Source organism: Eptatretus burgeri, chromosome 6 (assembly GCF_056783735.1).
Source record: "Eptatretus burgeri isolate ZD-2024b chromosome 6, Ebu_testis_v1, whole genome shotgun sequence".
NCBI classification, from domain to species: domain Eukaryota; kingdom Metazoa; phylum Chordata; class Myxini; order Myxiniformes; family Myxinidae; genus Eptatretus; species Eptatretus burgeri.
In genome coordinates, this window is record NC_140966.1 from 3705594 (window position 1) to 3723164 (window position 17571).

Genomic DNA, 17571 nt, shown 5'->3' on the forward strand with positions numbered 1-17571 from the left:
TTAAATTCTCGAACTGCACGCGCACGGCAACAGCGACAGAGGCGTTCAGAGGTATGCCATTTCATAATACACGTCTCCCAATTCTTACTTCAAGAATGGTTATAATTATGACATTATCACGATAACAGACGTAAATAAATCAAATACGCTGGGCCAGGCTGGGTTATGCCCGACGTATAAATTAAGTCACAAATGATGACATGAAGCCAGCCTCACATTGTTGAGGCATTACTGTTTTTTTATCTGATGCGGCAATAAATCTTAACATTTTTGAACTAGAGTCTTCTGCATATAAAACATGACGGGGAAAATATAATATTATAGTGGTGATGAAAAAAAAAAAAAATAATGGTGGCAGCCTCTACAATTTCACAATTAACTCTGACATATACTCCTTCAGATCCACCTTCATCCACAGGATTCCCGTGCGGAGCACGGGTATCCCTGCTTGTGGAAAATATAGGAGGAATTCCACGTTCCACTTGTATTCCAATTGAAGTTTGAAGTGTATAGCTAAATGCATGGTGCGAGGTGTTATGACTAAGTCGAGTTATGGTATCACTGAAGATGTGATCCTACCCCAAGGCATTAGGAATAGTTTGTTGAAAATTATTAAGCCTTGTTATGTGGCCATTTCATATCTTTTTGTGTCTGTGCGCCTGAATCAGTCTGGAAATATACTCAAATGTTTTTTTGTTTTTTTTTGCTATACAAAGTTGAGGTTCATAGAAGAGTTAGAATGCAAAACAGACCAAAACATAACAGTCGTCGGCGTTGTGCATATGCAGCACAAGGCTGCGGGGTAGTATCATTGGCTGAGGGCAAGCCTTCTGCTGGTTAGGGTATGAATTTGTAATTTGTTCAAGGTGCCGGCGATGGCTCGTCTCCTCTTCATGAAGGACACCGCGGAATCTTTAACATCCACCAATAAATGCTGGCAGATGGAACACCCATTTAATGTCGATCTAAAGAAGGCACACACATTGATTAATCACCCTGCCTGTGAAACGCCAGGATGGTAGTTTCTAGCTGGGTCGGGATTTGAACCCAGGCTAGACAACTTAGAGGCGAGTGTGCGTACCTCAAAGCCATCCTGTCAGCCAAAAGAATGTAGTGAATATTGTGGAAACACCAACAGCAGGGTAAAGGGACACTTTGAGGAAGAATGGGAACAAAGGTAGGGGCAGGAGGGCATGGGAAGTGGGGAGTTGGGGGGGGGTGGAGGAGGTGTTGGGTGAAAGAGTTGGGTACAAGCTCAAACATAGCAACAAGAGGAAGGGAAAAGCAGGGATGAAACAACAACGGAAATGCAGCATGAGGGAGAGTGGTGAAAACAATAGCCTGGAAAGTAAGGTAGCAGCTTGGGGAGGAAGCTGTCAATTTTTGAAAAATGTGAAGTTGCACTGTCTAGTGTTCCTCGCATCGTGCGTCCTCTAGTGTAAAATTTTGTGGTCATTATTGTTAGGCCCATAATTGGTGTTTGAACATGTTATATAGAGCCTGCCATCAGATTTGAATAACGTCTACCTGGACGTATCACTCCATGAAACCTATTTCCATATTATGAGGTCCCAGAATACCCTTGAGGATGAAAAACGGTACCATTTGACCTTGTGCCTTAACTACTGAGGAAAGGCTCATTTATCGCTGATCTTCCAAGGTATTCCAGAAATGCAAGGCTTGACAAACTGGACTAGTCATTACAATAACTGACTGAACTCTTCCATCACATCATGCGGTTTTTGACTTGATGAAAAAGGTTACGTTTCATCGAAAAATTTGTCAACGTACTTTCTTAAGTTTATTTTTGATGGTCAAAATTGGTGTTATTGGTGATCTTCCACTTGGAAACGAGGGGAGAGAAAGAAAGAGAATATAGGAACCTGCAAATATATCTGTATAGGTTTCAGATGAGGGGAGAATAATGAGGGGAGAAAATATCACAGATAGAGACGGGTGATTACCTGAGATGGTAGTGCACAACAAGCTTGAAAGCATGAAAGGAGTATGATTAAATAGTATGAGGAAGGAGGGTTCCATAAGTGGAAGAAAAGAGAAACAAAGGACTCGAGGTGAGCAGTGAGTTTGGTGGGATTTTCACGAGGAGGTGGTTTCAGGAAGATTGCGTGTGACATTGAGTACTGTAAAGGGACATCGTTTTGAAAATGCAAGAGTCAGACCTGAAGAGAGGCGGTAGATAAAAGGCCACCAACGTGTCTGCGATGATGGAGCAACAGTTCTTGTGCTTATGCTTCTTTGTGGTTGAGTCCATTGGTGTTGAGAACTTTGGCTTCCACAGGGTCAGCATGTAGGAGAGAGTGGCGCAAAGTGTGTGCACTCATCCATAGGATAGAGAGCAGTACTCTAATGAGCTTCAGATAAAGGCCTTGTCTGTGGGATGTGAGGAGTTTGGTTTCTTTTAAGGAAAGACTTGACATGATGGAGGATGCCCAGTCGGTGGCTGGATTTTCAGGTCAGCTTTGATTATATGATCTGCCCAAGATAGGTCTTAGCTGATGGTGAGGCCCAGAAATTTGAGAGACTGAACTATTTTGGTGGTTGATTGCAAAAGTGATGAATGTGAGAGATGAGAAGATTATGTTTAGAGCGATGTGCTGACTCTGTGAGTAGATCAAGTTGGTGGGAAAGAAGGTGGCCTTGCATTCCACTTGCAAATAGATTGACAAGCAGAGCTGTGTGCCACTCTGCCACAACTGTGTCAAATCCCTGAGAGATTGTCCAGAGAGGCAGATCTGACGTCTTGCTTGAGATTCAGGACCCCCATCCATTGTTAAGGGAGAAGTAGCCAGACATGAGAGAGAACTCGATGCCAGACATGAAATCAGATCCATATCCCTAGACATATCGCGTGCTTTTTACACCGTCTGGCACCCTGCCCTGCTCACCAAACTCTCTTCCCATGGTATCCAAGGCCATCTCCACTCATGGCTCGCAGATTTCCTCTCCTGTCGCAGCCAACATGTGGCCCTAAATGGAGTTCTGTCATCCCCTCTTCCTGTCCAGGCTGGAGTTCCTCAAGGCAGCGTTCTGGGCCCTGTTCTTTTTATGGTTTTCATCAATGATCTCTCTGACTGGAAAATCCTCTTTATCTCTTTGCTGATGACTCCACCTTCTGCCATACTATCTGTCATCCCTCAGACCGACATGCAGCAGCTTCTTCGCTCACTGCAGATCTGGATAACATCACAAACTGGTCCAACACATGGAACATGTCTCAATCCTGAAAAATTTCACACTCTCACTATGTCTCTCTGAAAGGTCCATTTGGCAACCCCCCCTCCCCCATCCACTTTCTCAGCAATCTTCTGGACGAAGTCCTTTCTTTCATGCTTCTGGGTCTCACTATCTGCCATGATTTTTCCTGGGAAAGCCACACTTCTAAGCTGGCTTTAGTCGAGTCAAAATATGATCCGTATCACCTAACCCCAAAAAAATCGCAACAAAAGTTTTATTGTTTTAAATGTTTTAATAGGTCATGCTGCATGCCAGGAAAAAAGTCTCGGGTAATTTGACCCCGGTAAAGGGGTTAATTTGCATATTTTCAAGATGGCTGCCAATGAAAATTTCAATGTAATACAAACTTTTTTATGGTTGATTTTAGACCCTCTAAATGTATTAGCAACATATAGGAACATGGGGTTTCTGAATCAAATGAACATAGTTTCTCCCACCTATGACGTACTGTGATGTAACTATGATGTTTATGACGTCATAGCGAAAACCGAAAGCTAACCCCCTTTCTTAGGATGAAAGAGCACAGACAAAAAGCTCCACCAAGAAGATCACAAGGTGATTATGAATAACTGCTGTTTAGGCCTCCCATATGCACTTGTGCTGCCATCTGTGACTTTCAACTAAAACAATATAATTTCTGGAACTGCTGATATTCACCTTTTCAATGTCCTTCAAAAGCATTGTCATGATGATAATGAATTAGAACCTTGTAAGACCACAAAGACCAGGTAGGGATTAACACAGAACGTGTATAATTTTAACATGTAGATCATGTGGAAGTAATTGGAAACCACATGTGGCCACGCCCTTGAGCAGAAGTATATTTGGGCAGCCAATTGTAGAAAAATTCACCACGTTTTTAAAATGAGTGCACTATTGGGGGGGGGTGGGGGGGCCATCCATTTGGAGACAAGCAATCCAGCAGTATATAGCAAGTACCAGGAAGGCTACCATGTGGTTCGCCGGAGTGATCAGTTCTGGGCTGGACTTGGGTCCGATCTTGTTATCGAACAGACACTTATGCAACACTCAAGTCAACTGGTGGATTGACCAGGGGCAGTGGCATGACGGAGGAGCAACGTGCCCTGTGGACACTGTCGCCCCCCATATGTTCGGAATATAATGTAGCCATGCAAGAATTCGATGATTGCACTTACACATCGAGTGAACAGCACAAGGAGGCCACCAAGTCCAGGATGGAGAGGGACCAGTCAGATCTATCAAAAATCCAAGAAAAACTTCAGTCATGCAATCCGTTCTCGGATGATCCAGCCTTGAGAAATGTTGTCACTGGTGTTGTAGCCAAGGATGAAGTGAATGTCGACAACTTGCAGGTAGTGGGGAAAGAAGTTGCTGAAAAGCTGACTGGACAACCAGTTTTCACCTACACATGCAAAAGGAAGGACAAAGCAAAAACTCTGGGAGATTCATCTGCTGTCCAGGTTACTGGCGACCTTACTATAGACCCTGCTCTTCTGTTTCAGAGGCTACTTGTCATTTCTCGGGCAGGGAACCTCTCATTGGAGGACATTCTTGAATATGAATTGTCTCCATTTTCCCGAGCTCTCTTTGAGGCGAAGCACATAGTCAGGAAAGCGGACAAGCCACAGCTTGCGAGAGCAATAGATGAATATGCAAAAGGTTTGTCTACCGAGGATGAGTCGGACGATGTACCCAAGACGGACCACTATGTGTTGGATGGTGGCCCACTGATGCATCGCGTTAAGTGGACGAAAGGGAGCACATACGGATCTATAGCTGACGGCTATGCTGACTTCGTACTCCGCAATTACGGGAAAGCTACTGTTGTCTTCGACGGTTATTCGGATGAACCATCTATCAAGGACAGCACACACCTGCGTTATCAAAAGAAACATCATCCCAAAGTCAACTTCACAGAAGACACCGTATTCATGGGGAAAAAAGATGAGTTCTTATCCCATGGTTCCAACAAGCAGGAACTGATAAACATCATTAGCCAAAGGCTAAAGGAAAAGGGGTGCACTGTGATAAACGTAACAGGTGATGCAGACTACGCCATCGTGCAAGCAGCAGTACGAGCTTCCCAGCTGCAGTGAACAACACTGATAGGTGAAGATAGGGACTTACTTATTCTGCTGCTTCACCATTTTGCTGAAGGTGGCAACCGGGACTTGTACTTCCGATCTGACAAGACGCAGGACCAAAGCAGAGTGTATCACATAAACAGACTGAAGAGCCCCTTAGGATCCCAGGCATCTACCATGATGCTGTTCGTACATGCCTTTACTGGATGTGATACGACCGCGCATATTTGGGGTTGGCAAGAAATCTCTCTTCCAGAAAGTCATGAAAGGTTATGCTGGTTTGAGGTCATGTGTCCCCAAGCATTTGCTACACTAGGTCAAAGCACAGATACAGTTGTAGAGATTGGATTACAAGGCAATGGTCCAGGTGTTTGGTGGAAAGGGAACAGATACTCTCACTTCATTGCGCCACAGCATCTTGACAAAGAAAGTGGTATCGGCTGTGTCGTTTGTTACCCCAGAGCGTCTGCCGCCAACTGAAGCGGCTACTAAGCACCATTCACTCCGCACGTATTTCCAGATCATGACATGGATGGGAGAAGAGGCAGATTTGGAAGCAACAGACTGGGGGTGGAAAACAGAGGAGAATCAGTTCATCCCAGTAATGAATGAAATGAATGCCGCACCAGACTCTTTGCTTAAGGTAGTTCACTGCAACTGCACTACCGGGTGCATTACTCAACGTTGCACATGTAGAACCTACGGTCTACCATGCACATCAGCTTGTGGACAGTGCCAAGTGCAGTCATGTAGCAACCCTTTCAATCAAATGTTGGGGGATGAGAATGATGACAATGACAATGCTGAGATGATCTAGGGTGACAATGAGCATGGCTTATGTTAAGGCTGTGTGGCATACATACAGATTTCTTTTGGATTGATGATGTCCCATTTATGTAATTACAGGAAAGGGACAGCTTAACTAGGTCAAGGAGTTAAATGACAGCATCACATGTCATTACATATTAGAAAACAACAGATTTTCTATGGCATACTCATTTATCTTTTAACTATGATGTCATATACGATTATACGTCATAGGCGGATGGAACTGTTTATTTGATTCAGAAACCCCATGTTCCTATCTGTTGCCAATACATTTATAGGGTCTAAAATCAACAATAAAAAAAGTTTGTAGTGCATTGAAATTTTCATTGGCGGCCATCTTGAAACTATGCAAATTAACCCCTTTACCGGGGTCAGATTACCCGAGACTTTTTTTTCTGGCACGCAGCATGACCTATTAAAACAATAAAACGTTTTGTTATAATTTTTGTGGGGTTCAACCGTATATTGACTCGACGACTTCCAAAGCCAGTCGCCGACTGGGAATCCTTCATCGTGCAAAGTCCTTCCTCGGCCCACCTGAGCTTCTGACCACATACAAAGCTTTCGTCCGGAGCCTGATGGAGTACTGCTCTCCCTTCTGGGCTGGTGCTCCTACCTCTCATCTTTCTTGGCTTCACGCTGTGGAAACCAAGGCATTTAGGATCATTGGTATCTCCTGCGGTGAGGCTGAGTCTTTGGGCCTCTCACTCTCTCACGACAGGCAGGTCGGTGGTCTTTCTGTCTTCTACCGTCTCCTCTCTGGTCTCGCCCCCCCCTCCTTGCTCTGTCTGCGATATGTCTCCTCCCCCATATTTCCGCATGGTGCTCAAGGTCTGCCAGCTGCCCCCCCCCACTGTGACTGGCACCCTGAACAAAAATATTTACCACAGCATTTTGCAGCGCCATGCAATACCCTCTGGTCAACGCCTAGTTGGTCTGGGGTTCATTCCACAGCAAGATAACGACCTAAAATATCTCCAGGCTATGACGGTAGGCTTCAAATCATGGAATGGCGAGCACAGTCTCCAGACTTAAACCCCATCGAGCTGGTTTGGGATGCACTGGACAGAAGGGTGAAAGCAAAGCAACCAACAAGTACAACACGTTTGTGGGAACTACTGCAACAGTGTTGGGAAGAACTTTCCGAACAATATTTGATTTCCGTTGTCGAAAGAATGCCACGAGTATGTTCAGCTGTTATATCTGCAAAAGGAGGCTACTTTGATGAGTCAAAAATTTGGATTAAATTGTGTTCAACAAAACGATTCCATGATTTATTTTTTATCTGCAATTGCTTATTTGTTCTATGCTTTAATTGCAAAGTACATTGAAACATTAAACTGGTTAAATTTCAGTAAAAACTGGAAAAAATGGGGGTGTTATAAAACTTTTGACCGGTAGCGTTTTATGATGCAAAGATGAACTGATTCGATTTTGGCATCAGAAGGTCAAATGTCATGTCGTGTCATGTCATGTCAGGTAAAAATATGATACTTGAGAACAGCTGAAGGGATTTAAATAAAACTTGGTACAACTATGTATAATGTTATTATGTGAGCGGAGGCATATTGGTCAACGTCTAAGAGTGCCATTCTAGTTTAAGCTGTTTTCGTCGTGTTTAGCATACGAAAGAAGAAGAAGAAGAAGAAGAAGAAGAAGAAGAAGTCCGAATATAAAGCCAACGCGGAGGGGCTTTGCATTTTCAGATGCTTTCTTGTTATCCTGCCCCCCGGAGGGAGGGAGCGGGATATTGTAATCGTCCGGTTTGTTTGTCTGTCTGTCTGTAAGCAACTTTACGGCAAAACGGCTTTAGCAAACACTATCAAATTTAATCCACAGGTGGGCAATGAACCTTGGACGATCCCATTAACTTTTGGGTCCAATTGGATCAAAGCTCAAGGTCAAGGTCACGAAAAGATCAAAATCGTTTTTCGCTCATAACTTTGTCAAAAATGATCTGATTTACTTCAAACTAAGCTTATAGTGAACCTTATTCTATTTGTCACTTATACTCCTACCCATTCCTATAGTGAAAAATGCATATTTGTGAAGATCGGTAGGGTCCGAAGTTTTGGGGGTCATGGTCATCGGTCAAAATTACAAATTTTCCATTGAAACTAAAACATGGTTCCGAAAATACAACTTTACGGGAAACCGGCTGGCTCAAACACTGTCAAATTGTATCCACAGGTGGGTAATGAACCTTGGATGACCCATTAACTTTTGGGTCCAATAAGGTCAAGGTCAGGAAAAGGTCAAAATCGTTTTTCGCTCATAACTTTGTCAAAAATGGTTTAATTGACTTCAAACTAAGACTAAAATATTCCTTATTCTATTCCTTGTAATCAACATTCAGGTTAAGGATGTATCAAATTTAAATTTGATCCACAAAATAAATTTATGCTTTAAATGGGTGGGATTTATTGTGCCTGGCACCACTTGTTTTTATTGTTAAGCTTTCTCATCATTCTGCCCCTTCTTCCAATATGGTGTTTGTCAGACTAGGTTGTTATTCAGTTATTTTGAGAAAGCATTTTAATGTTGTTATGTCTCTCCTTTATATTCCGTTCATTGTATTCTCCCACAATTTTCTGCAGCGATCGTTTGGGACTGTCCCCACTTCAGAACCAGAAGTGGTTTTGAGCCAGGAGGGATCAGCAGGAATCATTCTGCTGAACAGGCCCAAAGCTCTCAATGCCTTAAACCTTAATATGGCACGTATGATCTTACCCCAGCTCAAGGTTTGTGTTTGCTTTGTACAAAATGTCCTCATAATTTATGAACACAATATTGTGTGCCACATTCTCATAAGTCGAGGTTTGTTTTTTGCATCTTCATGTTTCTGTGGCCGCTCTTGAAATTTTTCAGATTTATGAAATACCATCCTACCTTGATTAAAGCCTGTATCTCACTGGGCTGCGACAGCTCACGACTAGTTGGAGACACCAAATTGCGATAAAACAGCGATAATTTTCACTTGGAATCACACTGAATTTATTTTTGCGTATGTCTCACAAATATCTCACATTTGCATATGTCTCACGTCATTGAGAACAAATTGCAATATAATTACGAAACTCTCAGGGGTCCCAGGACAGATTATCATTTTTTTCTCCAATCAGTCACAATTTAGTTTCATAGGTCGCCAATTCCTCACAAAGTTGTCACATTTGTCGCACCTTCTGACTCACGGAAACTAAATTGAGAAGGGTTCGAGACCAGTTCGAGACAACTGCGACGACTCTGCGACTATTTTGAGAGAAAATTTGTCGCACAAGTTTTTTGAACATGTTCAAAATTCAAGCGACGTCCTGCGACTCGCGTGAGGAAATTGAGAACCACCGCAAACGTTTCGAGACATTTTGGAGAATCCCGTTTGCATTTTGTCGCGAGCTGTCGCAGCCCAGTGAAATACAGGCTTAACGCCCATGATGCATTCCTGAAAATCAAGCGCTAATCAAAACAGTGCTACATGTGGTAATTATGAGATGGCTCCAATGGAAATTCCGGCCAGTCAGCACCATTGCTCACCGATACGTGATACATGAGGGCTTCATAAATCAATTTGTAAATCTATATGTGTGTGTGTGTGTGTGTGTGTGTGTGTGTGTGTGTGTGTGTGTGTGTGTGTGTGTGTGTGTGTGTGTGTGTGTGTGTGTGTGTGTGTGTGTGTGTGTGTGTGTGTGTGTGTGTGTGTGTGTGTGTGTCCTACATAACGCCAAACCCATGAAACCCAGTGGTCTGAAACTTTGCATGCATACTAAGGGCACTCCAAGGGAGTGCATGAATGAAAATTGGGTGTTTGGGTAAATTTAAACACCCCTTTTGAAGATGATTAACAGCTTACCTCCATGAAGGGCTTATCCTTGATCTTGAAGGGCGGAGATCTTAGCCGTCATTTTTGATTCGGTATATTCAAACATGCCTTGCCTTGGAAGCACTATCCACTTTCACAGAATAATTAAAGCATATAATAAAAATATTATTTCAGATTTGAGAATCTGATCTTGTGGACTATAATATGGAGTGAAATCTGAAAATTTTAACAAATTAGCGATTATTGTAACTAAGTGTATTTATTGAAACAAAACATAAAGCTTAAATTTTTTTTATCCTGTTTGAACGATTATATTCAATGAAGGAAAGATAAAGAATTGTGCAGAGATTGGAACTTCATTGAGTGCAACAGAAATAATAAACCAGCACGATCGCCGCACTCCACAAGATGCTTTTGCAAGCCATGGCGATAGTCCACAGGGGGTCCTTTGTTTTTTTCGGCAATTACGAACACAGTTTGCTTTTTTTCATCTCTTTGTGCGATCTGCTTTCATGATAAAATATTAACATAAATATATTTATAGTTCTGCAATACATTAATAGTTGGCAGTTGCTGCATGCACAAAGCAGTTTGTAGGCAGCATACACGGATGTGGTTATAAATGGGTTGATTGGGATTTGTAAAGGGACTCTCCACAGGGGTGTGTGTGGCGCGCAGATTCCACGCGCGTGCGTGGACCAAACTTGCACCCGGCCCATGGTGTGTGGCGCCGTGGTGGTAATTATGTGGCTGTCTCGCGAACCGCGTGCTTCGGCACATGGGGAGCGGACGTGCTGCAGTGCCCTAGCCACACAGGATGGGACGTGCTGTGCATAGTGGGTGTGTGCAAAGTTGAGCATGTTGGTGAGAATCCATGCACGTGTGCAAGTGAAAGGATTAGTATATTGCCGGTGTGTGTGCATAGTTAGCATGGACTGCGAGGGGTTGGAGGAACATGTATGAGGGGCTGTTATGAACTGACTCTTCAGTCTTGAATTTAAACCGGTTTCCCCAGAGCGTAGCATGTATGAATCTGGTTTGGAGTGAGCTGACCGGAGGGTTGCAAAGGTCACTGCATGCGTGAGCATGCATGCATACATGCAGTCAGGCCTTTGCCAGGTAGATAACATGGGTTTTAAATGCTCCCGCCTGGTTTTATATGGCACCCTCCATCACAGTATAACTCTCAGGAAGTCGAGGAGAGGAACGGGTGTCGAAGAATGTGTGACTTGGACAAATTAACTTGGAACTGCTGCGAGGATCAATTCCACAGTTAAATTTTGGAAATTCGGCTCATGTTAAGAGATTCTGGAGCTCATCACATGTGCGGAAATTAAATATAGGCACGAACACTGGCGTGGCTTTTACGACGATTGAAGGAAAACTTCCTTTCTTCCCTTCCCCTCCTCTCACGCTTACCTCCTCCCAAAGCCCCTCCCCTCTCCACCTCCCATGAACGTCTCCGGGTTGTGTTTAGTATGACTTGTTTGAATGTGCTGTTTTAATGTAACCCATTTTGTTCAAGCCTGTACTAATGATGGCAGATGGGACCATCTCTCCCTCCTACCCTCCCCGACTGCCCCCCCCCCCTGATTTCCCTCAAAGCCACTTACCAAATGCAAGTTGAACCCCCTCAAGTCCCAATACCAAATGCAAGTCGAGAACCCCGAACCCTGCCTTTCCCCCTCAAGTCCCATCTACTGAACGCAAGTCCAGAACAGCCCGTTCCCCTCACCACTTCCCCCCTCCCCTCTCCCAACATCCTCCTCACTCCAATCCCCCTCCTGGAGTGTATAGCGACGTGTGGTGAGGCGTTTCTCTCTCCACCCGCGCCCTTCCTCACGCCCTCCTCGCCCCCCCTTCCTCACGCCCTCCTCGCTCCCCCTTCCTCGCTTCCCAATCACTCCTCACTTTGCCCTCCCTCACCTCCCTTCTCTCTCTCCCTCACCTCCCTTCTCTCTCACCCCCTCTTTTTCTTCTCCTCCCCCCCCAACCCTTAATATTCCCGTCAGTGAAGTGACGGGTTGTATTTTCTCGTAAAATCAATAATTTTAATGATGATGACCTCAAAAAATTTCATTAAGTAGCGGTATGTAATTACCGATGTATTCAGTTGGAGCTGCATAAGACAGAGGTTGGTAATGAGGTGGGAGGAGCATTACCAACACCATCATCTGCAATCCTTTTGCGGACATGATAGGTCAATTGAGCTCTCAAAATTATAGACAAATAGTCACGACGGTGCTGTGAACATGAGCATGAGAGCTTTCCAAACAGGGAGAGCGAGGTGCTGATTGGCTGAGTGCTGATCATCACACACTGTTCTCATTGGCTCGGCGCACAGCTCAGGGGAAAGACGAGACTGGTGCGTGTTTTCTGGTTTCACACAGGACTTTTGAACTGCTTGATGGGTTTTAATCATTTTTTTGTTTGTTTAAACAAAATTCGCCGAGACAGAGAGACAGAGAGACAGACAGAGAGAATGTATGAGAACGTTTTAAGTTATAACAAGTCAGCATTAATCAAGGTATGACTGTCTTTATTTTGCATGACCTGATTGAAACCCTGATATGAGTCTCTGGACATATTGAAATTGGAGCTTGTATATTCATGTTATGTAAATAATTACCATAAAGTACTGTTTATTAAAGTAATATTTACAGGTCAGGATGAGTAACCAGCATCTGAAAGCACATTGTGTCGTGGCCACTCAGCTTTACATCAGCATCAGTCTGTTATGAACTTACCAGAGTTAAGGTTCTCATCAGCTAGACGAAACAAAGCTAATGTTAATAAAGCTGCTTCGTAGCTTTAAACATGAGGATCACTGTGACATTATGTGATCAAATGCTTGCTTGGAAGCATTTAAAAAATATATATATTAATTTTTTTGGTTGACAGACATAATATAAATAGAGGAAGAACAAATTGGAATGCAAACAAAAACAGAATTTAAGTAAACAAGATGAAAAAGGAGAAATTCCGGAAAAGGCTGCAAAAATGAACGTACTGTTGGTGTTTTTTCAACCCTCGCCCTACAACCTCTTTTATCCCCACCCCCACACCTTCTCCCAAATAAAAATAAATACACCCTACTGATGTCTCTCTGTTCCTGCACCATGTAGTTCCCCTCCACACTCCTCCCCTTCCCAACCTCTCCCCAGTGAAATTAATTAATGTTGCATTTATGGAGCACAGGCATGGGCCAAGCAGCCTCCTCCTGCATCCAAGTTCCTTATTATATCCTTGTATAGCAAAAATATGTGGATTCACCACCCGTGTACTATGTGCAAAAGCATAGCTCCATTGACTGCACCTGTACATCGAAACCTGTTTGCCTTTAAACTATTATTCAACAAAGAAACTTCATGTCTGAATTTGAATATATCACACATGATTATTATTATTATCAATGGTGCAAAAGGGTACAGGCTGCATCACAAAATTTTATGCAAGAAGCTTGCTTATTTATTTGTTTGCTTGTGTAAGGTTACAGCTTTGTTCAGCACATTTTCATTGGCTTTAAACACTTGAAAACAAGTAAACAGATGTATAAAGTTTATCATTCATTACACTTGCTATAAATGCAGCCGTGGTACACTTGTTGTGCATGTTTCAACATTTGACCTTTTTATATTGAATTCCTGGATATTTCTGGCCTTTTCAGGAGTGGGAGTCGAATCGGAATGTCTCGTTGATCGTCGTCAAAGGTGTAGGAGAGAAAGCTTTCTGTGCAGGGGGAGACATCAGGGGTATGGATTGCTTTCTTATTGGTCCATTTAAATGTGCAACAGTTTTGCCATCTCATTTTGGGCTTCCACTGAGCTAACATGACATTCGTGATGTTCAGCTGTTGTTGAAGCTGGGAAGCAGAAACACAGACTCGCTCAAGATTTCTTCCGTGAGGAATACATGTTAAACTATGCGATTGGTAAGTCACCACCTTGCCACTGTGAACACTTCTTTACGATGAGTATTCAGCCAATGGGTCCATTGATCATAACAATTTAGCCTTCTAAACGCCCGGTCACACCTTGACGTTTTAGCCAGCGATGGCAACGTATTAAAATGTATCTAAAACGCTGGCTTACGTTGAACTTTTGATTTTTTTTTAAGTTTCGGACGTATTTATAACGACTTGGTCTTATGTATAACGCATTGGTAACAGACACAGAACGTTTCGTTGTGTTATAGATAACTTATACCAACGAATGCTGAACCTGTTGTCGGCCTACACAACCGATGCCCAACGATAGTCTAACTTCAGCATAGCGCGTTGCACGCATCGCCGACGATGTCGTGACGTAGCCTATTAAAAGGCTGACGCACAACGATTCGAATCATAACTGCCGTAGAAATGGAAGTGTCAACATCACGGTCACACCTTGGCGATCTTGCCAGCGTATGCCGACCTAAGAAAAATGTGTCTAAAACGTTGGGGCACGTCAAATACGGTATGAGTAAGTTTGGTATACGTGACTACAACGCTAAAGTACGCTATCATACGTCGTAGTAAGTAGAGTACGTCAAGAAATTTTAAACATGTTCAAAATTTTACGACGTACTCGGCGTATGACACACGTTCCGCATGCGATGGGGATAAGTTTTACACACAATATGCGGACGCTTACACACGTCCACAAAGGCTACTTATAAGCTACTCATAAGTCGAAACACGTCGCGGTAATGTCTTTTTTACGCGAAACTTATTTCTAACTTATGTTTGACGTGCTTTGAACCAATTCTTTACGTAGTCCCAACACACATCGACGTATGTAGACGTATTCCAATGACGTCTTGCGGTTGACAAAAAAAAAAATTAACATGTTTCTAGCTTACAACTGCCATATAAAGATGTGTTCCCAGCGGTTTTGGGAATTGGTATATAAAAAATGCTGTTCATAAAAGGGGAACCCAACAGTGTTTTCGAGTCCTTTTTGAGTCTATGTCCATGTCAGCAGTAACAGTATCAGTATCAGTACCAGTATTAGTATCAGTATTAGAAGTAGTTTGTTCATGTTGCCAGTAGTAGGTGAGTGAGGGGGAGGGTGTGGGTTATGATGGATCGTCCTTGCGTTTAACGATTTAACGATTTAAATGATAAACTCAACGATTTAAATGGCTGCATCTCCACTATTGAAAGTAGACGCTTGCGCTCAACAATTGGATTTTTTTTTACACTCAACGACTTTTAAACGGTACCACTCAGCTATTTTCATTGTTTACAATGAACGATTTAAATTGCTGTCACTCGCCTTTGTTTTTTGATGCTGGCGCTCGGAAATTTTAATCGTTTCTATTGAACGTGCTAAATCGCTCAAACCCCACTATTGAAAGTAGACGCTGCCGATGGACAATTGGATTTTTTTTTTACAGTCAACGACTTTTAAACGGTACCACTCAGCTATTTTCCTTGTTTACAATGAACGATTTAAATTGCTGTCACTCGCCTTTGTTTTTTGATGCTGGGGTTTGGAAATTTGAAGCGTTTCTTCTGAACGTGTTAAGACGCTCAAACTAGACTATTTTAAATAGACGCTGCCGATGGACAATTGGAATCATAGCCAAGCTAGACATCGAAGTGTGAACATCCTCGTCATGCCGAAGAAAAGTTTGAAGAATGCTGCAAATAAGTGTCCTGGCCGTGGCTGTGGACGCTGATGCAAGGACGATCCATTATACCGACGTCTTTCAGCCTATGAGTAACTTAAAAGTAACGTCTGTCGACGTGTGGCATCGAACGCGTAACGTGCCAACAACACGTTAATCATAGGTTAGAAATAAGTTTCGGGTACGCTAAACATTACCTCGGCATGTCTCAACTTATGATTAACTTACAAGTAGCATGTGTTGACGTCTGTCAACGATCGCAGACCGTGCATACAACTTGTGGCCAGCGTAGCGGAACGTGTGAGTCATACGCCGGCATACGTCGTGAAATTTCAAGCATGAAAAAATTTGAGGACAACCAAAAAGTACAACGTTTAAAGCCAACGTACAACGACATATGGCAGTGTTTTTCAGCGTGCTCTCAATGTTATCAAAACTTACCCATAACGTATTCAACGTGTGCCAGCGTTTTAGAAAAAAAAATCAAAAATCGGCATACGTTGGATAAAACGTCAAGGTGTGACCGGGCCTTAAGGTTGACTTGATACTTGGGATTTAAAAGTTGCTGTGAATAGTAAGATACCACTTTACTACCGTCATTGCACTGAGAGCATGCTGCCATGATTTTACGTCGTAATCCATCATTCGTTACTCTTCTCAAACACTACTTTTATCTTTGCTTGGTGATGTAACAAAAATGACACATCGCCAGAGCCTTTTGTTCCATATTGTCTTTGCACTTGTCCTCAGCTACCCCAAACCAAGTGGAAATCGCATCTTTGCTCGCATACTTTCCTTGCTTTGTTGTCTTGAAATCGTAGCTAAATTGGCTGTTGGGATCATCCATTGTAGACGAAGTCCACCACTCTGGCCTTCTTAAATTATGATTTAATTCGTCATACTGGAACTGACAAAAGTTTCTGACTAAAAAGGGAATAATGATACTCGCTTGGTGTTTATTGCCATGTAGCTGAGTGAACCTGGATCGCTGACAACACTGCGCATTTCAGTACCATTTTAGTTTGCTCGAGTTTTAAATGTGATAAGCTGCTCTGTCGGCCTGTTGGACCCTGACATTCGCGGGGGATACGTTCCTGAAAAATGCCGTGAATATCAGGGTATTATTTATTTGTTTGTTTGTTTGTTTTTACATGGTCTTGGCTTCTGTAAGAGCAATGGCGCAGAGCAAATCAGGACACAACATGACAGGAAATAGCAGGAGAAAGGGGAAAAACCAACAGTCGGGTGGAGGGAGAAAGTAGACAGAGACGGACAAACAAGGGATGCAGGTAACGATGAGGGGTAAGGGAGAATGCAAAATTGTGTTTGACCAGTTTGTGATTTTGTCAAGGTCTGAGGAGAGAGAGAAGAGGCTGCTGCCTGTCTGTCAGAAGTATGAGAAAGGTGAGAAGTCATCAGCAAATAGATAAAGAGGATTTTCCAGAGTCAGTGAGATCATTGATGAAGATTAGGAATAATATGGGGGCCAGAACACTGCCTTGGGGTACTCCAGTCTTGACAGGGAGAGGAGATGAAAGGGTTCCATTGAGAACCACACATTGGCTCCGAGACTGGAGGAAGTCAGTCATCCAAGAGTGGAGTTGGCCTTGGATTCCATAGGCAGACAGTTTGGAGAGCAAGGAAAGATGCCAGACTGTATCAAAGGCTCAAGATATGTCCAGAGAGATGGCCCTGATCTCATGTCTGATATTGAGGGCCTCCATCCATTGTTGGGAGAGGAGAAACGGCATGTCCAAGATAGAGTGACCAGGTCTGATTCTGATTTTATGATCCGAGATGAGGCTGTTGGAGAAAAGGAATGACTTTATGTCACCTGCGGTGATAGATTCCATGACCTTGCTGATGATTGGAAGTAAGCGAATTGGTTTGTAGTTCAGGGGATTGGTTTTTGCACCTTTTCATGAAATTTTTGGCTGATTTCCAAGCAGATGGAAGATGACTTATGGTAAATGATAGGGTGAAAATGGCAGAGGG

General features: G+C 43.1%; 1 protein-coding gene across 2 annotated transcripts in view; it reads left to right on the plus strand.

Annotated features, from left to right (window-relative positions):
• The window catches only part of HIBCH (3-hydroxyisobutyryl-CoA hydrolase), a 52411-nt gene that overhangs the window by 15617 nt on the left and 19223 nt on the right, over positions 1-17571 (plus strand). For both annotated transcript variants that reach the window (XM_085883726.1, XM_085883727.1), the window contains exons 3-5: positions 8747-8890; positions 13634-13718; positions 13817-13897. In XM_085883726.1, coding sequence (XP_085739852.1) covers positions 8747-8890; positions 13634-13718; positions 13817-13897 — 310 coding nt within the window. The remainder of the gene's footprint in view (positions 1-8746; positions 8891-13633; positions 13719-13816; positions 13898-17571) is intronic.